Source organism: Talpa occidentalis, unplaced genomic scaffold (assembly GCF_014898055.3).
Source record: "Talpa occidentalis isolate TD23 unplaced genomic scaffold, MPIMG_talOcc4v2.1 talOcc4.6, whole genome shotgun sequence".
Lineage (NCBI taxonomy): Eukaryota > Metazoa > Chordata > Mammalia > Eulipotyphla > Talpidae > Talpa > Talpa occidentalis.
Window position 1 is genome coordinate 121,159,939 of NW_023604972.1, and position 25,074 is coordinate 121,185,012.

The following is a 25,074-nucleotide window of genomic DNA, read 5'->3' on the forward strand; positions in this document are numbered from 1 at the left end:
AAGGAGTGGGTGGCAAAGAGAAGACCAAGAATACTACTAAGAAGGAAGAGCAGGATATCAGGAAGAGCCCCAGAAGTCAGAAGAACTTATTTAAAGCACGTGTTTCAAATTTGGGACAAGAATCAACTAAATTTGAGTAAAGAGAGTCATTGACTTTGATATTAGTCTTGAGAGTTTATTATTTGCCTGAGATACACCATAGAGTCAGTAATGGCTAACATTATTTGGCCTCACTTTTGCTGTGACATTGTTGGTTTTCAAAAGTCATGAAAATATTAAAACTTGTCTTGTGATGAAGCAAATTTTGTAGCAGAGGATAGAAGTAACATTCAAACTGCCTTGCCTAAGGAGCGTGGGGTAATAGTACCGTTGTTATGCATTCTTCCCTCACAAAAAGACAAGTCTCAGAAGTCACGAAATTGAAATAGTACCAGAGGGAGTAGGGGAGAGGGTGGAAGGGATAGGGGGGAGCCTGATGGGGTATGGGCATGGATAGAGTTATTTGGGGGAGAGGGAAAAGGGAAAATGGAAGTGGTGTTTCTAAGTATATTAAAGCTGATTTGAAAAGGGCTGTTAGGTTGACTTAAAATGAGGTCTTCAAAAATATTAGGTTATAAACATCTACTTCTTACTTAATTACAATCAATTTTGATGTTACCTTTATCTGTATTTAGATATGCCAAAACCAGATTTCCCATCTAAAGAACGGAGCTCCAAGTCCTATGCTGCACGAGATGATCGGCTGTGGGAACTGCTGCAGGATGTCTCTGTCGCTCCTCCTGTATCACACTCTGTAGCTCACAAACTAGAGCATCTCACCTCCAAGCTTCTGAAAATTGATGAACAGCTCTTAGCAATACAGAACATTGCTGAAAACATAGAACAGAATTTCCCCAGGAATGAAATGCTAGACCAACATTGCGATAAGGTAGACTATTTTGTTATCAAGTTATTAGATAATGCAGTGTGATATTATTTTAACTATTTATTTATTTATGCAGACAAGAACTGGGGTACAGGTCAAAGGTGTGTGTGGGGGGTGAGAGGATTCACCAGAGACAGTGGGGAGCAGAACAGGTGGACTGACTGAAATACACTGCTGAGGGGAGCAGTGGGTGAGTCAGGAGAGGTCTGCTGCACCATGTGGGTAGCTCCCTGGCTGAGGATCGAACTCATGCTGCAGTAGGTGTGGACAGCTTCATAGTGCTATGCTTAACCCCTTGCCCCACCAGGGAGGCCCAAGTGTGATATTTTAAATACTTGGTTTTTCAAAATAATAGGGTGTGCGTTTTCTTAACCTTAGCATTATTGACATTTGGACCACCTAGTACTTTGTTATGGGCAGCTGCCCCTTGCTTTATAGGACATTTGGTGGACTTGACCCTCTAGCTGTCAGTAGCTTTCCCTCCACCTATAATAAAACTATCTCCAGACATTTGCAAATATCCCCTAGGAGATAAGATCACATCTCCCGCCAGCTGAGAACCACTGGCTTAGTCATCATGCACATACTTGTATATCATTTTCTTCAGCAAAATTGTTATAACTTATTGTCTTCCCACTCAAACAGCATGAACTTTACCACCCACTCCACTTATCTAATCTGGGCTCTCTGCAGTCACCCAGCCACCCTGTCCGGCTGGTCACCATTGCAGCCAAGTCTATGCAGGTGCTGGAGGCTCAGACACCCAGATCTGTGTCCTGCTCCTCCAGCTTCCAGGGTGGCTGGGGTTCTGGGAGCCTGGCCTCTGGGATAACTGTGAGTCTGGACAGCATAGGGACCATCCAGGGTGAAAGGGAGACTGTGTAAGACCAGAATAACTGCCTGGCCTCCTACCTAGAGAGGGTGAGGAGACTGGAGGATAAGTGGAGACTAGAAAGCAAAATCTGGGAATACCTGGAGAAGAAGGGACCCTCGATCAGATGTTGGGGCATTTCTTTAAGACCACCAATGAGCTGAGGTTCGTACCTTTGTGAATTCTGTGGAAAATGTCTGCATAATTATGCAAATTGGCAACACCCATCTTGCTGCTGATGACTTCAGAGTCAAGTATGAGATGGAGCTGGCCATCTGCCATCTGTGGGGAGAAACATCCATGGGCTCTGCAAGGTCACTCATGACACCAAGGTCACCAGCTGCAGCTGGAGATGGAAATCAAGCCTCTCAGGTAGAAGCTGCTCTTCATGAAGAACCACGAGGAGGAAGTAAAAGATCTACAAACTCAGATCGCCAACTATGTGTTTACTATGGAGGTAGATGTCCCCAAGTCTTAGGATTTCAGCAATATCATCTGGGCCCAGTATGATAAGCTGGCCCTGAAGAAACAAGGAAATGGACAAATTCTGGTCCCATCAGATTAAGGAGATTACCACAGAAGTCACCATGCAGATAACTGAGCTAAAACAACCAAGATGACCCTCAGGGACCTGAGATGCATAGTCCAGTCCTTGTAGATCAACCTGGATTTCTTCAGAGAAATCTGAAGGCCAGCTTGGAGAATAGTCTGAGGGAGATTGAAGTCCACTATGCCATGCTGATGGAGCAGCTCAGTGGGAGTCCGCTGCACCTAGAGTCAGAGCTGGTCCAGTCCCAGGAGTACGAGTGCCTGCTGAACATCAAGGTCAAGCTGGAGGCTGAGTTCACTACCTACCCTCACCTGCTAAAAGATGGGGAGGACTTCAATTTTGGTGATGTCCAGGACATCAGCAGCTCCATGCAAACCATCTAAATGATCACCACCTGCAGAATTATGGATAGGAAAGTGTTGTCTAACACTTTGATACCAAAGTTCTGAGGTGTTGAGGCAGCAGAAGTGGGACACCCTTTGGGGAGAAGGTCAATAAAAAGTTCAGAGGTCGCACATCAAAAAAACAAAAAGACTGTTAGAACTTCACAAGCAAATAAAAATGTCTTCCTTGCCATCAGTCCCTACCTTTTAGCTTATTTTGGATTTAATCCCATTTCTTTCATTTGTTTAATTAATACAAATGTTTAAGACCTACTTAAATTGTTTATGGTACTTGAAATTATAAAACTATATAATTTATAACATTTATTTTGTGTGTGTGTTTTTACAGGTTGAACCCATGGATCCCACTGAATTGTCTTTTGGCCCTGAGTTTGAAAAAGCATTGGCTTCAAAAGCCATTAGCATTTGTGAAGGTTTGTGGTGGAATGGGGCTGGGACTTAAAGCCTTGCTTTGAAGGAATAAGCATTGCCTTTTGGAGTACTAGAACTAGAGATAGTTTACATGACCCCCCCCCTAGTTTTAGATTAGTATTATTTTTGTGATACTGTGATTGGCCATGTTTTTTTCTTGCAGAGCCAATGTTATAACCTTTCTGACTTTTATTACAGGGTGGAGTAGTGTAGGCTAGATCTTAGTTTTTGAGACTCTACGCCACTAGCACCCCTGCTGAGGATTGCACAGAGCTTTTTACCTGGTCATGAGCTGAGCTGGAATTTGAGGTTCTGGTTAAATGACCAGGCAATAGTGAAGTATTGAGTTTCTGCATTTCTTAATGAAAGAACAATAGGGAGTTATTTAAAAAATATTTCTACTCTCCCTTTAGTTGTTTATATTTATGTTCTCTCATTCTTGTCAGTAATTTGTTATTTTGAAAAAATCAGGTTTTGGTTTATTAAAATGGTATTTTCTATTTCTTAATTTTCCTTTTCATAAATTTTTACTCTTAGCTTTATTATTTCTTCTGATTTCTACTTAATTTCCTGTTTTTTCATGACTTTTTTTTTTCCTAATATATATGCTGGAATGTTTCTGCAAGGACTGAGAGAAGAGTGTTGATATGTACCATGTTTTGATGTTGTGCATATCAAAGTAGTTTATAATTCATGCTTTTAAGGCTTATGGGATGCAATAAAGTGATCTTAAGAGGGAAATGATTGCATATAATTAAGAAGCAAGAAAAAATCCCAAATAAATAACTTGATATTACACCTAAAGTAATTTGAAAAGAGGAGCAAAGAAGACACAGTGTTAGAAGGAAAGAAATAATAGCAATAAGAATGAAAATAAATAAAATAGAAACCAATAAGATTGTGCAAAATATCAATGAAACTAAGAGTTGGTTCTTTGAGAAGATAAACAAAATTGATATACCATTAGCTAGGCTAACAGAAAAGAAAAAACATTAATAAACAAAATACGTACTGAAAGAGAAGTTACTACAGAAATACAAAGGATAAGAAAGTACTATTAACAGCTATTTACAAATAAATTTGATAACCTTGTAGAAATATACTTATTGAACAATATTTTACCAAAATTAAACAAAGAAACCTGACCCCAATCATGGAAAATGAAACAGTAATAAAAACCTCCCCCAAAAGAGAAGTCCAGGGCCAGAAAGTTCTATGAGTGAATTCTCTTAAAGCTTTAAAGAAGAATGTATGCTTATTTTGTTGAAATTATTGTCAGAAATTCAAGAAGAGGGAATGCTTTTCTACTACATTTTATGATGTCAACATTACCCTAATACCAAAACCAGTCCAAGGCAGCACAAGGAAACTACAGACCAAATCCCCGATGAATATTAATCAACAAATACTAGTAGATTGAATTCAATATTACAAGGATTAAACATCATGATCAAATGGAATTTCTTGCAGGGATGCAAGAGTGGTTTAATAAATGGAAATCAATGTAATAGGTCAATAAAAGAAAAAAATCATGATAATATCAATAGATTCAGAGAAAACATTTGACAAAATTCAGCACCCATTTATGATAAAATCTCTTAAGATGGAAATAGAAGGAACCTAGGTTAACATAATAAGGCCACCTATCACAAGCCTACAGCCATTATAAATAGATAATAAAACTTATATTGTATAATATAAATTCACATCTCTTACCTGCTTATAGCAAGACAGGGGTTTTGATTTCTCAGACTAGACTTCTCCCATATACTGTCCAGGCAGATAAAAATCTTTGCTGCTTCTCCTGGGCAGACTTTTTTCTTATCCTTACTTTAAGGACAGAGCTGCCTGCAGTCATCTGGGATGAAGGTAGGTCCACTCCCCTTACTATAAGCTACAGAGACCACATCCCCTGTTCCACTGGGGATTATCTCAGTATCATTGCCTGCTTGTTACCCCGCTTAAAGTTCCTTTTGCTTTTCTGCCGTCAGGGAATTTCTTTATTTATAGCACTTGGGTGGTATAATATTCCTTTTCTTTTTTTAAATTTAGCATTTCTGTGTTCTTTATAACAGGGCATGGACCTGCCTGTTTATCGCAGTTGACCATGTTTTCAGAAGATGAAACAATTTAAAATTAATTTTACTATGGGAGAGTTTTGATTTTAAATATTCTATTAAATGTTTGCATTATAGAAGTTACAAATTTCTAATATAACTGTTGCCCTAGAAATTGTTAAAATCTTTCCATGTGACTTTTCTCTCTCTGTTTTCTTTTCATTTTAATATGTACTTTGGTTAGTGCATTTCCCAACTCACATGGATAAGCAAGATCAAAGTGATAAAGAAGAGACTTCAGAATTTTCAGTAACAGAAACTCAATCTAGTCAGAAAACATGTGTGTTTCCCTCTGCCGAGTCAGCTATCAGCCTTTCCAGTGACCAGAATACAACTTCTCCTGGTATTTCTCTCCACTTTTTTCATTGATACACTTGTTTTTCAGTATAATGTTACCAAGAGTAATCATTGGGAATATAGTTATGAAGGATTTGTGAAGCCATCTTGCAATATTTATAAATTTCAGAGGACAGGAAATTAAAAATCATGCTATTCCCTTTATGTCTTCTTGTCACCTTCATAAGATGTACTGCGAGTACGTGTCATATGTCTGTGTAACTTATTAATCTTAACAGTAGTAAATAGAGTTACCTTAATAACTGATGTTTTATAAATAGCAATAAATTCAAACTCTGCCAATTATGAGAACATTGAGTTTTAATAATGAAAGCGAAATAATGGCTATAATTTATTGAGCCTCTACCGTGCTCAAGGTGTTCTATATACATCAGCACTGGTTTAGGCCTGACCTGTGACTATAATCATTCCCATTTTACAGTTGACTAACCTTAGACTTAGAAAAGTTGGTCACATTTCGCTCCATTTCTTTTGGTGCTGGCAATTAAATGTACTAGTCCTAATGAGTTCATTTTGTCATACATATAATGGGGTGTAGTAAATACAACAGCAACTTAGAACTACTGACAGTGACTTTGAAAAAAAATTTTTTGCCCTCAGATATTGGCTATCAATAGTGGTGATTTATTGGATGTTAACAATGTATTTTTATTACCATTACTAAAATAATGTAGATGGTTTAAAGATTCTAATTTTAAATTGCATTTCTGTTTGAGTAAAAAAATGTTGAGAAGCTGGCTTTAAATCTTATAATTATCTTCTCTAAATTCTTTCTAGATTCCATTTACGTTTTAGTAGTTGTCATATAGAATAATTATTTTTCTTCACAGAGTTCATGTGAAGATTTGAGTGTTGTATGTAAAGCATCTTGTTGAGAATGTTTCATTCCTGTTAGTTCTTGGTCACTGGTAACTTTCTTCTTCTCTTTTATGGGGAAGAATTGCCTAATAAAGTTAAACAGGATTATGAGGGTAGGGTGTAGACAGTTCTAATTGTATCTGGAAAGTTTAAGCTCCATTTTATACTTGGGAAATATGTTGAAGAATTCTGGGCAGAGAAATAAAATGAGTTTTTGAGGAAGACTGGCATGGAGGCATAGAGTTAGTGAGCTATTAAATTAAATTGACCTTTGAAATAATGAGGGCCTGGTCATGTTGTAGGAAAAGAAAAGAAAAAGGAGGCATTCTACAGAGGTAACTGATGGTACTCAAAATTACACAGAGAAAAGAGAAGGTGACAACGAATGGCTGTACTGTATCACCAGATACACATATGACTGATGTCCTTTGAAACTAAACATAACAGTTTAAGGTGATGGTGGGGTACATGGGTGCCCATGTGTAGGACCCAGTTTTTCACAAAGTAGTAGAACTTTATGAGAGGTTTGGGCTTGAACAACAGATACAATAACATTTTACTTGATATAGTTAAGACTTAGGAAGTGCAACATTTTTCTGCAAGAAAGAAGGAAGGGGAAAAAAATACTAAAAACTACCCTCTGAATAGTCACCATTAGAATCTACGGGGAGCCTCCTCAGTGCTGGAAATGGATGAGCAGATGCTGATGAAGGGATTTTCAAGAAAAAGTGAGAGACTAACAATATCACATGCTGATAAAAAGTCAAGAATACCAAGTTTTAAGGACTCTGGGGACTTACAATGTAATATCAGAAACAAGTAGGTCCCCCAATGCAGGTTAGAAACAGGTTAAAAGAAGCTATAAATTTAGACTACATAACAATTGTGACAGTAAAAGGAAATGGAAACGTGAGCTATAAGACAAGGGAAATAAAGACAAAGATGGGTATACGTATGCACTCTTTAATGTTTAAAGGCAGAGGAAAAGAAAGTAATAGGAAAAGACAAATTGAAAGTATCAGGTTAAGGAGGTGATTCATTCAGGATTGTAAAAGCTCTTAAATTAGGATGCACAAAAGAAAAAAAGGAGAAATCTCAATAAATGGCATAACACAAATTTAAAATGAAACCAAATTAATACTTTTTTAAAGTACAGAATTTAGTTGCCCTAACATGTTTTCTTTTCCAAAGTTTATCTTGGGAAAGATGTATATTCTTTCTTTTCTACTGCTGAAAAATAGCTTTGATTTCCTTTTTAGAATTTGAGTACTATTTAGCACATTATTCTGAGTATTCTAAATAATGTCACAGAATTTATTCACTGAGGATGGATTTCATTTTTGGTAATAGCCATAAGTTATTTAGATGCATTTCTGGCAAATGAAGTAGATTATTAGGATAAGTTCATTGTTCGAAATTTTTTAAAAAGGGAATTGTGGTTTTCAAGGAATGAAGCTGATATTATTTAGTAAATTGTGAAAGCATTCAAAAAATGGTTTTAAAATAGGGCCTCCCTGGTGGCGCGAGGGGTTAAGACACAACCTATGAAGGAAGCTATTTGCAGCCATAGCAGCATGAGTTTAATACCCGGCCAGGGAGATACCCACATGGTGCAGCAGACCTCTCCTGACTCGCCCACTGCTCCCCTCAGCAGTGTATTTCAGTCAGTCTGCTTGTTCTGCTCCCTACTCTGCCTCGGTGAATCATCTCACCTCTCACACCTCCGGCTTATACCCCAGTTCTTGTATGAATAAATAAATAAATCTTAAAAAATTAAATTAAAGTAAGATTAGTATTTTCCTGTATAACCAGTTTTAAAGGTTTCTATTTGAATATAATTCTTTCTCTATTATAAAAGGATTTTCATTTCTTAGTTGTCATCAGACCTTTTATATCTATCTGTTTTGATCTATACTTACACCATTTTCAGTTTTTCTTTCAGTAGTTGAGGCTTTTTAAAAAAAGATTTATTGTATTTATTTATGCATACAAGAATTGTGATGTAGGCCAGAGGTGGGGTGTGTGTGAGAGGATTTGCCAGAGACAGTGGGGAGCAGACCAGGTAGATCTACTGAAATACACTGCTGAGGGGAGCAGTGGGCAAGATAGGAGAGGTCTGCTTTGCCATGGTGAGGCTTTTCTTAATATTTAAATGGCGCAGGGGTAAAAAGACAGTGCTATCAAGCTATCACCAGCCACTATGGCACAAATTGGCACAAGTTCGATCCTTGGCCAGCTGAGGAGCAACCCACATGGTGCAGCAGACCTTTCCTGCCTCGCCTGCCTACTGCTTCCCTCAGCAGTGTATTTCAGTAGATCTGCCTGGTCTGTTCCCCACTCTCCCTGTTGAATCATCTTACCCTCCCCCGCACCTCTGGCTTACACCCCAGTTCTTGTGTGCATAAATAAATCATTAAAAATATAGTTAAATTAGTTAATTTTTATTAAGAACTCACAAATTCCCAGATTCTGAAAATAATGTAAAATCCTTGGTTTGGGGATTAATAAATAAAGCAAAACAACATGTGCCTAAAAAAGCAAATTATTAATATTAAAAACATGTTAAGTATAAGTCTTAGGGAATGGGTGGATTTAACTTATGTATGAGATAAATCTAACTTATGTATGAGATAAAGCTTAACAAGGACATGTTTTTGTGATGAGATGTTAGAATACTTTTTCCTAAATTAACTCAATTTCCTATGAGGGTAGACATAATAGAAAATTGACTAGATGTGTGTTTTGCTATAAAGACATGTAGTTAATATTAGATAAGGCTTAAAATTATTTTTGGATCATACTTTACCTTCCAAGTAAAGGTTTCTTGCATTTAAATTAGATGTATTTCCAAATGTATTACTTAAAGATCATCAGACGTTTGCTTTTGTTGTTGTTTTTAGTAAATTGCACTCTAGTATCTTAAACTATGTACTATGGAAAGCAAAGAAAGATTGTACTTTCTGAAGTGTATATTTCTATTTTTCTGTATAGATAAGTAATAGCCTTAAAATGTGGATAATATTCACTACTAAGTAGTATATTCAAGAGGAGTATGAATATGCTATATACATAATATATCTTTAAATGCTATTTGCAGCAACGTGGATGGAACTAGAAGGGATTATTTTCAGTGAAATAAGTCAGAAGGAAAAACAAAAATATCGGATGGTTTCACTTATAGCAGAAATATAGGGGAACCAAATAAGACATCAGTGTAAAAAATAATAACAGTACAAAACACAACAAAATGAAAGCAGACAATTATAAATCAGAGACATCCTACAGGGGAGGAGGAGGGAGAGGGATCAGAGAGAGGGAGGGAGGAGCACAGGGGATTGAGGTGATGGTGCACAGGTGCACTGGGGAAGGAAACTCTATGAGGACTATACCGGGGTGGGGGGTGTGGGGAGCAAATCTTGTTTAAAAATGAACAATGATGTAAAAAATTAAATTAAAAAAAAAAACTCTTCAAGGAGAAAAAATAAAATTGGAGGTTTAGAAATATTTCAATTTCTGGTTATATAATTTATAAATCAAGTTAATAATTCAAACTAGAAAAACTAAGTCACCTGAAATTTTTACTAATAATACTGTTTCTTTTTTTAGGTGTGAATAACAGTAGCAAGTTATTTGAGAGGTAAATATCTTTTTTTTTTTTAAAGATTTATTTATTTGTTTGTTTTATTTATACATACAAGCACAGGGTACAGTCAGAAGCACGGGAGGGTGAGAGAATTCGCCAGAGCCAGAGCGGGGAGCAGAGCAGGCAGAAGGACCAAAGTACACTGCTGAGGGGAGCAGCGGGCGGCAGGAGAGGTCTGCGCGCCATGTAGGACCCTCCTCCGGTGGCCGGGGAGCAGCCGGGGATCGAACCGGCACTGCAGAGGCTGCGGGCAGCTTCGCAACCCAGCGCTCAACCGCTGCGCCACCGGGGAGGCCCTAAATATCATTTTTTTTTAAAAAAGATTTATTTATTTATGTATACAAGAGCTGGGGTACAGGCCAGAGGTGTGGGAGGTGATGAGGATTCACCAGAGACAGAATGGGAAACAGAACAGATTAAAGTACCCTGCTGAGGGGAGCAGCCGGCAAGCCAGGAGAGGTCTGCTGCGCCATGTGAGTTGCTCTCTGGCAGGCCCGGGATTGAACTCGTGCTGCAGTGGTTGCAGATTGCAGATAGCACTATTAAGTTGTGTCTTAACCCCTTGTGCCACCAGGGAGGCCCCTGAATGGTAACTATCTTAAGAATGTACAAATTACTTCAAGATGGATATGTATTATGTGTTCTGGAAATTGTTTTATATGTATGTGAATTTCTGCACTACATATTTTGCATCTTAAACGATGCAAATAAAAAATGCCCATTGGAATTGGAATATTTTAAGAAACTGAGGTTTGTAATATCCCTCACTGTTTCAGCATAGGTAATTAGAGTACAATAGATTTCATTTGCTACATTTCTTTTACTAGGAATTACCTTTCAGCAGGCAGGACCTGTAGAGGTTTTCTCTTGGGCCTTATGTTTGCTTTTTTAAAAGCACGGATGAAATCACCCATTACTGATGATTAGTTTTTTTCCATGGCGGGATACTGGAGTTAAAAAAATAGAAGAATAATTTTTGTTAATCATTTATGCCCTTGAAGAGCATAGTTTTACATGTTCATATTTGCTTACTATAATTAAGTTATAGATACTGACATATTTCTTGAATTTGAAGTATTTCAGATCCTCTTCAGATGACTGGATTGACTGATATTGCAGACATTATTGATGACCTTATAACAAAAGATGGAGTTTCTAGTGAAGAGCTTGGTTTAACAGAACAACAAGCTAGGAGTATCTCCAGGTAATCAATGAATAATTCATTTGTAACCCATTTAAAATATTTATGGATCAAGAATATTCAAAGCTGCCTATATTTTAATAGATTTTTATGAAGCAAATTCAAAGCTTAGATTTCTTTTTCTTTGTAAATACATTTTGTGACATTTATGTGTCATTCTGCTTCCCTCCCTCAGTAGTATTTAGACTGGTTTATTTAACTAATGAAGCATAGCTATATCCTGTGTTTCCCAAATTCTCGTCAATCTTAGTACAACATAGGTTTAATTCTATTTTTTAGAAGTAGTAAATAATTTTGTTCATAGTACTTTGCCCCAAATATTAACCCTTATAATACCTTTGAAATAGTCTTTCCTTGAAACATTAGGATAAAATGTTTTTCCCTGTAACCTTTCCTGGGCCAAAACCTGGTTCCTGAGAGAATAAAGGCTGGCTCTCTTCTAATGCTTCACTGAAATGCACACTCTCTTGGCTAGTTTAGTTAAGATAATCACCCTGTGAATAGAAACTGAACTTAAAAGGTTGTTATTAGAAAATAATATAAAAAGAAAACTCAATTTCTTTTCAATTAGTGGAATTATCTACTGTTTATGACCTCATATTAAGATCATATAGTCCCTGCTTCCTTTTAAAACACATTTAGTTACCTTCAATCACATATATAGGGATTTTCTTTTTTTTTTTTAATTAAAGCTAATGATCATGTTACACATATCTCCTCAATAATGTATTAAATAAAGAACTAGAATAAAAATAAAATATTGCTTCTACTCTTGGATGGAAGTAGAACTATAAAAAAATAGTATAATGTAAGAGTGTGTTAGTGTGCTAAGGTATCTAGGGATAAAAGAGACAAAGAAGACAGCTTTCCAGTTTGGGTATTTGAGCTGTTTATCAAAAGAGCAGTAGAGGGCCTCCCTGTGGCGCAGGCAGTTGAGCGCAGTGCTGTGAGGCTGTCCGCAGCCTCTGCAGTGCCAGTTCGATCCCCGCTGGCTTCAGAGCAACCCACATGGTGACCTCTCTTGTCTTGCCCACTGCTTCCCTCAGCAGAGTATTTCAGTCAATCTGCCTGTTCTGTTCCCCACTCTGTCTCTGGTGACTCCTCTCACCCTTCCATACATCTGGCCTGTACCCCGGCTCTTGTATAAATAAAAAATAAATCTTTAAAAAAATAAAAGAGCACTATAAATTCATGGGCTTGTAAGTGAAGATAGAGATTTCTAGATAGAGAATGTTATGTAATTGTCAGTGGGGGCAGGGAGTTAGATATGACTGGAGATTATGCAGGAGAAGAGTGTCTGGCGGATGTGCTGGTAACAAATGGGGAATTAGAGGCATTACTTTATCTGTAGGCAATAGATGGATTAAACTAGAAATGAGAGCCAATTAGAGGTCTTCAGTGGTCTAGAGATGAGGTGGCTCAGAATGGAGAATGTAGGGTAACCAGCATGGATAAACCTGGAGGCTGTCAGGAGGAAGTGAAAATTATTGGGTGACTGAATTGATGGTGACTTTTTCAGCAAGATAGAGAATGTACTTTTAGATATGTTATAAAGTGTCAGGAGAATATTCAGTTGATAATATTTATTGGTATGTTAGCTTTAAAAAATGCAGGTGCTAAAATAAAATTTAAATGTGCTGGAGATTTATTTGGAGAAACTTCTAAAAGGGGAGAAAAAAGGAGGAACCAGGAAGATGCAGGGATCGCTGACTGACTGCAATGCCAGTGTAAGTCTGTCCCTGTACTGGGGGGAGTCCCAGGATTACCCCAAGTTTAGTGATTCATTAGCAGGACTGTGCAGGTCTTACCCTTCCTTGTGAAGGAAAGAGGGGAGATGGCTGGGTAGGTAGAATCTCAGAATACAGTGTAGTTGTAAAAAAGTTTCAGCTCAAGCCAATCACCTATCAGAGAAGTCTTGTCTTGCAGGAATGGGCCAACCGCAGCATCCCTGCCACACTCAGTCACTAGCTTAGCCCAGCATTAGGAAGTACAGCACACAAATGTGAGTATCCAGAAGTGCAGCAGCTTGGAAGTTGTCTCTGTTTCATGTTTTAAAAGTGATTGAGATAATGTAAGAATAGATTATAGGGTTTTTTTAAAAAGGGCCATAAAAAAACTTTTTTTTTAAAGAACTTGCTGTGATTTTTTTTTTTTTTAATATTTATTTATTTATTTATTTATACAAGCACTGGGTACAGTCAGAAGCGCGAGAGGGTGAGAGAATTCACCAGAGCCAGAGCAGGGAGCAGAACAGGCAGAAGGACTGAAGTACACTGCTGAGGGGAGCAGCGGGCGGCAGGAGAGGTCTGCACGCCATGTGGGACCCTTGCCCGGTGGCCGGGCTTGAACTGGCACTGCAGAGGCTGCGGGCAGCTTCTCAAGCCAGCACTCAACCGCTGCGCCACCGGGGAGGCCCCATAAAAAAACTTTTAAAGATACTAATATTGAGCAGAGAAGAAAGAAGGCAGTGTAGGAGACTACATAGTGTTTAGAGGAAAGACTCTGGCAAGAGAGTGTAAAATAGAAAGGAAAAGCCAATTATATTGACTGTTATTGAGAAGTCCAGTAGGAAGAATACTGGAGAGACCACTGGTACCTTTTTGAGTGCATTTTCAATGGATATTGGATCCAATTAACTAGAGATTAGAAATGTTATGCTACTTTTTGTGATGTGTCAAAATATTTCCAAATAAACAGTGTTTAGTTGTGATACTCCTTACCTCCGTGATGAATTCAAAATCACATGGTCCCGACTGTTAAATTTCTCAGGATTCAGCGTTCTTCTGGTAGACATCAACAAAGAACTGAGAAGCAGAGAAGAGAGATTCAAGTCTGGATGAAAAGAAAGCGAAAAGAAAGAATGGCAGAGTACTTACACCAGCTGGCAGAAAAGAGAGGGCAGGAACATGATCCTTTCTGTCCCAGGAACAATCCAGTAAGTCTGCATTTCATTTATTATTAAGTTGGGTTTTATTTTAATTATATTCTTTAACATTTTTATGTTTTGTGCTGAAATAGGAAACACCATTAAATATGACACTGTTTTCTAAATAGCAAAATTATGTTTTAATTTCATATTAAAATTGATTAGTAGAATTTTCATGTTTTCCATGGGTCGTAGTGGATTACTTGAACTGAACAATAATGAGCTAATCGCATATCTCTTGTGCAGTTTTACATGACTTCAAGAGAAATCAGGCTGAGACAAAAGCTGAAACATGAAAAAGACAGGTGAGTCTGGTGGCTTACCCTGAGCGTCCTTTCATCCATGGGGTAGACAATGCTGTAGGAATTCTGTGGGCTGCAGTAGTCCTCTTGTCAGCAAATAAAAAATGCTGGGAGATAACTGCAAGGAAAATAGTGAGCCTCCACTAGCCTTCTTAGGAGTGTTTATTCCATTCCATTTTTATGACTGATTTCTGCTGTTTGCCTCTTCCCAATTCAGGTCTGTATGTGGATTTTGAAAATACCTTTGATATTACTCCCTAATAGTTTTCAGAAATGTGAAATTTGAATTTGCATTGCATTTGAAAAGCACTGAAAAAAACAAATGCTAGGTGGTCTTCAAACACTATGTTCCCTTTAGAAATATAAAACTGATAGTGACACTTACTAAGTGTTATTTAATTCTTTGTCTCAAGATTGCTACTCTCTGACCACTATAGTCGTCGAATCTCACAAGCATACAATCTAATGAATGAGCTTTTATCTGAATCAGTACAACTACCAGCAACGGCACAGAAACTGTTGCCTAATAAGTCCAAAACTGCAGAAATTTCCAGACAGCAACGTTCCCTCTCTCCAAGAAGGTAAAACAAGGTTTGGTATCTTATTTGGTAAGATGTCAAGTGTGATAAGAAGTAAAGTAATGCTTTCGTGACTCAAGTTCAATGTGCTTAAATCTACACTGTTTAGAATTATTATAACAAAAAAGTGACTCCATAATTATGTTATCTTTGTAAGTTTATAGAGTACTCAGGGAGAAAGACAAAATGGTTTTATACCTCTAAGCTATAATAGAGTGCACTTTAGCATACCTAGCCTAATTTTGATATCTGTTCAATTCTATTTTCTTCTTTTCTGCAGTTTGTATTAACATTTCCTTCTATAATTTGCCTCCTAACTGCTCTCCCGCTTCCTTCATTGGACTTCCCTCTTGCAGAAACAAGCTTACTCCTCTGCTATCCTTTTCCGCCTTGCCTAGTTATTGATGATTAAGTTGTAGACACTGCTTTATGTTTAAATTAATGACCTTCACTGCATTTGGAGATAAGTTACTTAGGCATGAATTAATTGAACATAGATTGCTAAAGAAAAATGTAGCCAAGTGTAAATTTTCTTATATATGTCTAACATACAAAAAATCATATTTATTGGTAATTGCATTAAGGTGACAATAAAGTGTTAAAAATTACTATTTTTGACAAAATAATGATTAAGATTATAAATATAAATCACACAAATTAAGAGCCTAGAGGAAACACGACCAATACAAGTACAGATGTAATCAGGTCACTTGCGTCTCTGTAGTTTGGGGTATACTCAAAATACTGGAAACTACCCTTCAATCTTTTCTAAAATAAAGCAGGATATTACATACATAAATAACTGCCAATTATATGGAAAATTTGAAATGAATAGAGAGAGAACCAAATATTTCTTTGGGGAAAAAGGATTCAAGTTCGATATATGAGATGTGAAGAACAGTTTGCTAGGTGTTATTATACACTAAATGTATACTAAGTCTGAGGTACAAACAAGCCATTTCAAGTATTTTATCAATCCCAGCTAGAATTTGGACTTTTTGAAATACAGTTTATCACTGATAAGGGATTCTAGGAATATAACAATTATGTGATTTCTACTTTAGAGAGAATCAACATGTTCACAATTTTCCAATAAATCGACATGGAAAAGTCAGATGTATAGTTAAACCAAGTTACGCCCAAAAGGGAAAAACTCTTGGGCAACCTCAAAGCTCACCTTGGCCACGTGGTAAGACTAAGTTTTTTTATCTTGTGTAATTAGGACCCATTCCTTCTTGTCTCCAAAGTTGTGTTTTCATTAGTAAAAACTAATCTTAGTGAAAAACAGTCCTTATTTCATAGACATAGGGATTGTTAAAGACTTAGCTCTGGTGGGATTTTGTTTGTTTTGAAATAATAATACCCTAGGAATATTTGGCCTTGTATAATAAAATTTGAACAGTCACTGAATTAGATATGACTTATTTGGGAGTTTGTATCTTTTATGTGTCTGCCTAAAGATGTAGGCCGTTTTACAGACCAAAATTTTACAGACCAAATGCTTCAGGATGGGTATATCATAGAAGCAGAATGCTAAGAGGCTGAAAGTGAAGTAATGTCATAGTTTTACCCTTTAAATATCTTTTTCCACATTTGAAGGTATGTTTTAACTAAAATATACTTATTTGTAAGATAGGAAAGATGATTACATATTAAAATATATAATCATAGCTAACATGTAATTAAGCCTACTGAAAAATATTTATTGGGAATTTATTTATGAAGGGTTTCTGAAGCCACTTTGCAATATGTGTAAATTTTAGGCTAAAGTAAGTAAAAAATTGTGTCATTCACCCTCTTATAAAATAAACTAAAAATTCATAAACTGGGGCTAATACTTAATTGCATTGTTCTTCGGATGTCAGAGAAAAATGGTAGCAATAATGGCTAAAACAGTTAAAAGTTATATTTTGTCCTCTGAACCCTCAATCATAAGTTTATGCCGCTTTGAAGTACAACTGCAGCGGGAATTATGTTGTAGTTACTTGTAAAACTTACAGTCCATGCTAGACTAAATTTTTTGAGGGTAGCAACACTTCTTTATCTTGCATTACCACTCACATGGAACAAATGAAATTCTGAATAATAGGATAAAATAAAAACATAACTTTTAGCCAAAATAACTAAACCAATTATTGTCCAAGTATATTAATGGGCAGGTATTGTAGTATTTATTCTGTGTCAGAGAATACCACCACATGCTGAACTATTATCCTAGCTAGTCTGTCATTTAGATTCCCCAGACATTTAAGGCAAAATAAGAGACACGGCAAAGAATTGTGAACACTGTCTTCTCTGACTAGATAGCATGCTGCTCATGTGGCCCTACCATATTCAGCACCCAGGCATTACACCTGACTATATTCAGAGGCTTTAGGCTCCCCAATATTGTGAGATAGTGGGCGAGAAACTCAGGCATAAGTGATCCCAGTCTCTTCCATAAGTTCCAAGCCACCCTGGGGGCAAGTTCTGTCATAACACAGATCAGGGAGGACCCATCAAGATCTTAAAGCTCACTGCAGTTCATTTGTCAAAGAAGAGTTTTTCTGAAGATTTACTTGGAGTTGACTGTGTTGCTGTTTATCTTGTAAAGCAATATGTAATTTCTAATTTCTTCAGCCTGCTTGCATACTTAATGCTTTCGGCATCTTACACCCCTCCCCTACCCTTCCCAGCTACCACCTTTTTTTGTTGCCTGTTTTGTATTTGCTCCACCAAAAATAGTATAGAGACTATATAGTAAATAACTGAGAGGCATGGTAACCATGAAAAAAAGAAGGTCCAGCCTTTAGAGTCTTCTGTTCTTAGGTCTTTATGCCAGGTCTGCTGCTTGCTTTGTGCTTTCAGATATATTACTTTAAACCTGCCTCAGAGAGATGATGAGGATTAAGGTAAAGCATTTTGTATGATAGGAACAGTAAATGGCTGTTGTTAATCCTGGAGTTTAAGAGACTCCAGGTATTTGTTAATCATTCTCCTGCAAAAAATAACTTGCTATTCTGTGTAGGTGCTTATTTCTTAATAGGCTTTATGCATGACTTTTCCAGTTGCCAGAGGTATTGTCAAGGCACATTTGCCAGTTGAAAAAGGACCTTGGTTGTTCTATAAGAATTACAAGCATTAGAATTTTCCATTCCTTCATCTGCACTTTTGTTTTGTTTTCTTAGTTCAATTCAGCCACCATTTTTATGACCCCTGCTAATCAGAACAAAGTTTTTGTCTTCATAGAAGTTATGACATATAAAACACCTTGTATGGGAAGTTAAAGACAGTGTGCCTCTCTTCACAGGAACTGCCACTTTCGCCATATCAAAAAAAGCTGGTGGAGCCAAAGTGTCTACCTTCCAAAAAGGTAAGGGATAAATAATGGAAAGTTCCTGGCACGATGCTAAATTTTTAAAAATCATAAATATTAGACATTTTAAATATAGATTTCAGAATGAAGATTGTGTGGTGTGGTTCAGAGAAAAAGCTGTGGAATTCACTTGTTTGAGCTCCTAGTTCACCACTGACTGACGCCTCAGGCAAATTCCTAATGCACTTATGTAAGCTTCAATTTTCTCACTTCAAAATACACATTTTAATAGTGAGAATGTATGTAATGAGCTTTGCATGCTGCTGAACATAAAAATAAATACTCAGAATCAGTCACAGAGCACATAGTCAATAAGTTTGGGGATTTTAGGCCCAGTTTTGCCTTATGTTAGAAGAGTTGAGAAGAGGCACAGCACGTTGAGTCTTGTAATGTTAATTCCCAGTCCCTCCCTCCAGTCACTCACTGACCCCACGCTACTCTTCACAGTTTAAAAACGACTTACAGATTCATTCTCCTACTAGCTCCTTATAGCAACCATGATAGTCAGGACAACTACTAGCCCTGCCTTACAGCTGAAGAAACTGAGGCTTAGAGAAGTTAAGTGACTACTTAGAATAATAAAAATTATAGCCAACTGCTATCGAGAACTTTCCTGATCCAAAGTATTATCTTAATACTTTTTATTCACGATCGCACTTAATCCTTACATGAACCCAGTAAAACCTGTGGCATTATCCCAATATGCAGAAAAGAAGGAAATTTGGCAGGGATGATTATAACTTATATGTACTATAAAAATGATGAGAAATGTGGATTAGGCTAGTGATGCTATTATGCCTCTCCCTCCACTGCTGCCTCCTGTCTAAAGAGTCCTCTTTCAGTTCACCACATCTCTCTTCAGCCCTGTCTACTCTGCTATAAAACGTCTCTATAAAGTTTCAATGTCAGTGGCTATATCTTCTAGAAATTCTACTTGGTTCTTTTTCCATTCTTTTCCCTATGCATGCATCAAACCGATAGTTTATTAGGATCAGTTTTAGTCTTTTTTTATTTTATTTTATTTTTTTAAAGATCTGGACTCAAGCCCAGCTCTCTTCTTCCTTTTTTTTTTTTTTTTAAGATTTATTTATTTATTTATACAAGCACTGGGTACAGTCAGAAGCGTGGGAGGGTGAGAGAATTCACCAGAGCCAGAGCGGGGAGCAGAGCAGGAAGAAGGACCGAAGTACACTGCTGAGGGGAGCAGCGGGCGGCAGGAGAGGTCTGCGCGCCATGTGGGACCCTCCTCCGGTGGCCGGGGAGCAGCCGGGGATCGAACCAGTGCTGCAGAAGTTGCGGGCAGCTTCACAACCCAGCGCTCAACCGCTGCACCACCGGAGAGGTCCTCAGTTTTAGTCTTAAAAGGCATCATTTCCTATGCTTTTAATTTACAGTCCCAGGCTTTTTTTTTTTTTTTTTTTTTCCTTTTTCTTTTAAATCCTCTCATTTTAATCTGGTAAAATGTTTTCTAGCTTAGAATACCCTATACCTTATAGCATAGCCTTTCATTTTCTAAGCAAATACCTATTAGTTTATATTAGAGGAGAACATAAATAATGTTGCCTCTAAAAATAGCTGAAATTATATGTATATTTGTATTACATTATTTATGAAAGCAGTAGAGATTCAGGATTTTGTGTTCTTGAAGAGAGTTATGACCTAGCATGAGGCCTTGCCTATAGAAAGGCAAAAGAAGTATTCTTTCATTGTCCCTCAGAGGAAGGAATTGGGTATCACTCCAGATGTCTAAATTGGATGTGTTTACCTTGACTGTGGCCCCTAAGTGACAAGGAGGAACAGGGGTTTCCTGTTCAGCAGAACAGGGGTTTCCTCTGAGCAGCAGAAACAATGGACTTCATTTTACGATTCAGTTTCTGATTTCTCAGGCTACACTTTGTAGACATTAGCAATATGTTGTAAAGAATCTGAGTGGCAGTGTTCACTCTCCTACACAGAAAGTGCAGGAACACCCTACTCCAAAAAGTTTTGCATGTGCTCATTTTCATAGAATTTTTTTCATATTTTTATCTCAAGATCGGATGTCCCGAATAAATCCTAGAGAAATACATTCTGATCTGAAGAGAAGGAAATTTCAGAGCCATCCCTGGGTAAAGCAAGGTGAGAGAAAGTCAGTGATAGTACTTCAGCTTTTAGAAACCTTGTAGGTAAAGGTTTACACTGAAATACAGGATTGTTAAATTTCATTTCTTCAGACTTGGTGATGGTTTAATTTTGTCATTCTTTCTAGGTGGCAATAATTATGTTCATTTAACAAAACTGGAGTAACAAAAGCTTAGATACTAAATTAACTGTGGCATACATGGGAACTAGGATTAGTTCATGGGTATAGCCTTTGCTAATCTCTTCTTTATATCCTGAATTCTTGAAGAGAAACCTTCAGCACCACCCTCTACTTTGGAGAGAAACAGCTGATCCTTTCAGTACTGCTTAAGCTCCTGTTGGTTTTTCTTTTTACCCCCTTCAGTCTCAACTTTTTTATAACAGTGTTCACATGTGCAGTCCTATTGTCTGTTCCTAGATGTTTTTCAATTTGTATCTTACTAATATTTACAGAAACACTGCGGGTCCTCAAATAACATTTCATTCAACATTGTTTCATTATAATATTGATGAGAAAAAAAAATCCAGCCCAAATTGAACAAAATAAGGTTATGTGAGATCTACTTTCCTTATACATCATTTCTCTTAAAGTCATAATTTCTGGTGAAGGAAACTCTATGGGGACTACACCTGAGGGGGTGGGGGGAAGCAAACATTGTTTAAAAATGAACAATGATGTAAAAAATAAAAGTAGTCATAATTTCCAAGAATGTATCAGTGACGTAAAATGAGATCTTACTGAACACTTTTAACATAGAACTTTCAGTAGTAGCACTACATAACATTAGGTAAGATTGTTATGCAGGTGTGCAGCATTTAAAATCAAAATCTGCATATACTATATTAAGTTCTCTCCTAAAAGTCCAATTCTATCCTTCACCAAACAATTGACCCCTTTAGCTGCTTTACCTATTTCCCTTCCCCCTTCCCTCTGGTAACCAATCACTGGTCTTTTGGCTAAAAATTCATTTTTTATTCATGGTTTGTTTGGTTTCTCTATACATCACATATGCGTGAAATCATACAGTAATTTCTGCATCTGATTTATTTCAGAAGCATAATCTATACTGTTGTAAATGACAGGATTTCATTTTTTTATAGTCGAGTAATATATACATATACACACATGCACACGCACACTTTTTTTATCTAGTCATCTTGATGGACACTAAGGTTCTTTCTAGTTCTTGGCCTACAGTGGTGCAATAAACATAGGGGTGCATATATTTCTTTGAATTAGTGCTTTGTATTTTTCAGGTAAATACATAGAAGTAGGATAACAGGATCATATGGAATTTCTATTTTTAGTTTTTGAGGACTCTATATTGCTCTCATTCTGCTTTCTGAAATCCTACCAGAGGCCTCCCTGGTGGTGCAGCACTATGAAGCTATCTGTAGCCACTGCAGTATGAGTTCGATCCCTGGCCAGGGGGCTGGCCCACATGGCGCGGCAGACCTCTTTTGTCTCACCTGCTGCTTTCCTCAGCAGTGTATTTCAATCTGCCTGTTCTGCTCCCCACTCTGTCTCTGGTGAATCCTCTCACCCCTCACACCTCTGGCCTATACCCCAGTTCTTGTATGCATAAATAAATCTTTAAAAAAAAGTCTTACCAATAGCCATTTTCATAAGTATGAGGTACTATCTCATTGTTGTTTCAATTTTCATTTCCCTAATAATAAGAGACAATGAATATCTTCTCAAGTGCCTGTTGGCCATCTGTATGTTTTCTTTGGAGAAGTGAATATTCAGATTCTCTGCCCATTTTTTAACCAGTTTTTTTTTTTTTTTTTTTTAGTGTACAGTTGTATTATTTCTTTGTATATTTTGGATATTAACCCTTTGTCAGATGTATGATGTGCAAATATTTTTTTGTATTCAGTAGGATGCCTTTTTGTCTTGATGCAGATTTCTTTTGCTTTGCAGAAACTTTTTATGTTGATGTAGTTCATTTGTTTATTTTTGCTTTTGCTTCCCTTGCTGTTGGATGTGGCCCCAAACATATCTCCAAGGTCAGTGTCAAGATGTGTATTGCCTTTATATTTCTTATTCTTCGATATTATTTATGGTTTACACCATACACAAAAATAAATTTAAGATGAATAAAAGATTTGGAAATAAGACTTAAAGCCATAAAATACATAAGAGAAAACAGGCAAAATACTTTATGACATAAGCTGCAGTAATATCTTTAGGTATTCTTCCCCAACAGCAAGGAAAACAAAAGAGAACATAAATAACTGGGAGAACAGAGGACATAAATAAGCACATCAAAGTGAAAGCATTGGTACAGCCAAATAAACTGTAACTAAAATGAAAACACACCCTATTGTGTGGAAGAAAATATTTGCAACACCATACATACATCTGAAAAAGGACTGATATCAAAGATCTACAAAGAACTCACACAACTCAACAAAAACAAAATATCCCAATCATACAATGGGTAGGAAAATTAAAAAGATACTTCTCCAAAGAAGACATACAGATGGCCAACAGGCAAATGAAAAAATGTTCATCATAACTTCTTAGAAAAAGGCAAATTAAGACCACAATGAGATACCACCTCAAATCTGTGAGGATGGCCCATTGGAAAGACCAGAAGCAACAAATGCTGATGGGAATAAAGACTGGTCCAGCCCTTAGGCCTCCCTGGTGGCTCAGCGGGTTGAGTGCCACACTGTGAAGCTGTCCGTAGCCTCTGCGGCACGGGTTCGATTCATGGCTGGCCAGGGAGAAACCCACATGGCATGGCAGACCTCTCCTGCCTCGCCCACTGCTCCCCTCAGCAGTGTCTTTGGTCCATCTGCCTGTTCTGCTCCCTGCTCTGTCTCTAGTGAATTCTCTCACCCTCCCATGCCTCTGACCTGTACCCCAGTTCTTTTAAAAAAAAAAAAAAAAAGAAAAGACTGGTCTAGCCCTTACAGAAATCAGTGTGTAGGAATCCAAAAGATTAAAAATGGATCTGCATATGACCCAGTAATTCCACTCCGAGGCATCTACCTGAAAAGTTAAAAAATATTAATTTGAAAGGAAACCTGCATCCCTATGTTTATTGCAGCACTATACACAATAGCCAAATTATGGAAACAACCTAAATGCCCAAGAACAGATCAGTGGATCAAGAAGAGGTGGTATATTTACACAATGGAGTATTACTCAGTGATCAGAAAAGATAAATTCATGCCATTTGTGGTATATAGGTGGTGCTGGAAGGGGTAATGCTAGGTGAAATAAGTCATAAAGGGAAAGATAAATACTGGATGGTATCACTACTGTGTGGAATATAGCAAAACCAAACTAAGAGTCAGGTAAAGAGTTTAAAAAGTTACCTGAGCGCTGACTATAGTACTGACGCATCCAGAGCTGGGAAGGAGTGGGAGGGGCCAAGAACAAAGAGGGAAGAAGCACAGAGGACTATGGTGGTAGACTGTGGGTGATTTGGTGGTGGGTACACTCTGGTGATGGGGGGTGGGGGGAATCATAATATTACCTAAGTTAAAATTTTTTTCAATAAATTGCAAATAAAAAATTGTAAAGTATACTATTTTACAACAGTGAAAAAAATGTGTATTGTTGCCATTCTTTATGCACATTTTATGTTACAGAACTCAGCAAATCCTAAATGAAAGACGTGTGCATTTAAAAATAGATACATTTTTATTTCTGGAGTTTTTTGATTATGTGAGAAAGTTTAAAGAGCAAGGTCAAGGAAAGACAAATGTTTACTAGGTGTAAGGGTGATATTGTTTACTTTGAAGGAAACAAAGAATTACCAACAAATTCAGAACTTTTTTTGAGCCCTTTTTCCAATTTCATTCTCCTTTTCACTTCCTCAGAAACTCCCCATCATCAATTGGGTGTGTCTCTTTCTTATATATATATATATATATATATATATATATACACACACATATATATATATACACACACACACACATATATATTCATCATTGATAACATTTGTATTATTTTTGTAATATCTTAAAAAACCTTTACATATGGCATCATGCTAGATACTTAATTTTCTGCAACTTTCTGTGTTTTTGAGATTAAATTTCTGCAGTCTTGCCATGTCATCATATAGGGGTCTATTTAATTGCTTTTAACCATGGATGATAACAAAGTACTATAACTTATTTGTCCAATTTTGTATTGATGATTCTTACACAACTTTTTTTTAAATATACTATGTATCTTAAGACTGTTTCACATCAATACAAAAAACTATTATCCATTTTAAATGTTACATATTTCATTTTATGGATATAGTTTAATGACCATTTGGATTTTTTTTTTTAAGATTTATTCATTTATTTATACAAGCACGGGGCATAGTCAGAAGCGCGGGAGGGTGAGAGAATTCACCAGAGCCAGAGTGGAGAGTAGAGCAGGCAGACTGACGAAGTACACTGCTGAGGGGAGCAGCGGGCGGCAGGAGAGGTCTGCGCGCCATG

General features: G+C 37.1%; 1 protein-coding gene and 1 pseudogene across 8 annotated transcripts in view; both read left to right on the top strand.

The window, feature by feature from the left end:
* CPLANE1 (ciliogenesis and planar polarity effector complex subunit 1) overlaps positions 1 to 25,074 on the top strand; it is a 96,368-nt gene that overhangs the window by 66,666 nt on the left and 4,628 nt on the right. For 6 of the 8 annotated variants that reach the window (XM_054688344.1, XM_054688346.1, XM_054688347.1 and 3 more), the window contains 11 exons: positions 675 to 928; positions 3,079 to 3,163; positions 5,463 to 5,621; positions 10,100 to 10,130; positions 11,212 to 11,340; positions 14,107 to 14,272; positions 14,510 to 14,568; positions 14,979 to 15,146; positions 16,208 to 16,332; positions 18,433 to 18,495; positions 20,533 to 20,616. In XM_054688344.1, coding sequence (XP_054544319.1) covers positions 675 to 928; positions 3,079 to 3,163; positions 5,463 to 5,621; positions 10,100 to 10,130; positions 11,212 to 11,340; positions 14,107 to 14,272; positions 14,510 to 14,568; positions 14,979 to 15,146; positions 16,208 to 16,332; positions 18,433 to 18,495; positions 20,533 to 20,616 — 1,323 coding nt within the window. The remainder of the gene's footprint in view (positions 1 to 674; positions 929 to 3,078; positions 3,164 to 5,462; positions 5,622 to 10,099; positions 10,131 to 11,211; positions 11,341 to 14,106; positions 14,273 to 14,509; positions 14,569 to 14,978; positions 15,147 to 16,207; positions 16,333 to 18,432; positions 18,496 to 20,532; positions 20,617 to 25,074) is intronic. The other 2 variants (XM_054688348.1, XM_054688351.1) reach the window with 1 other exon arrangement.
* LOC119261195 (keratin, type I cytoskeletal 18-like) lies at positions 1,227 to 3,052 on the top strand (annotated as a pseudogene).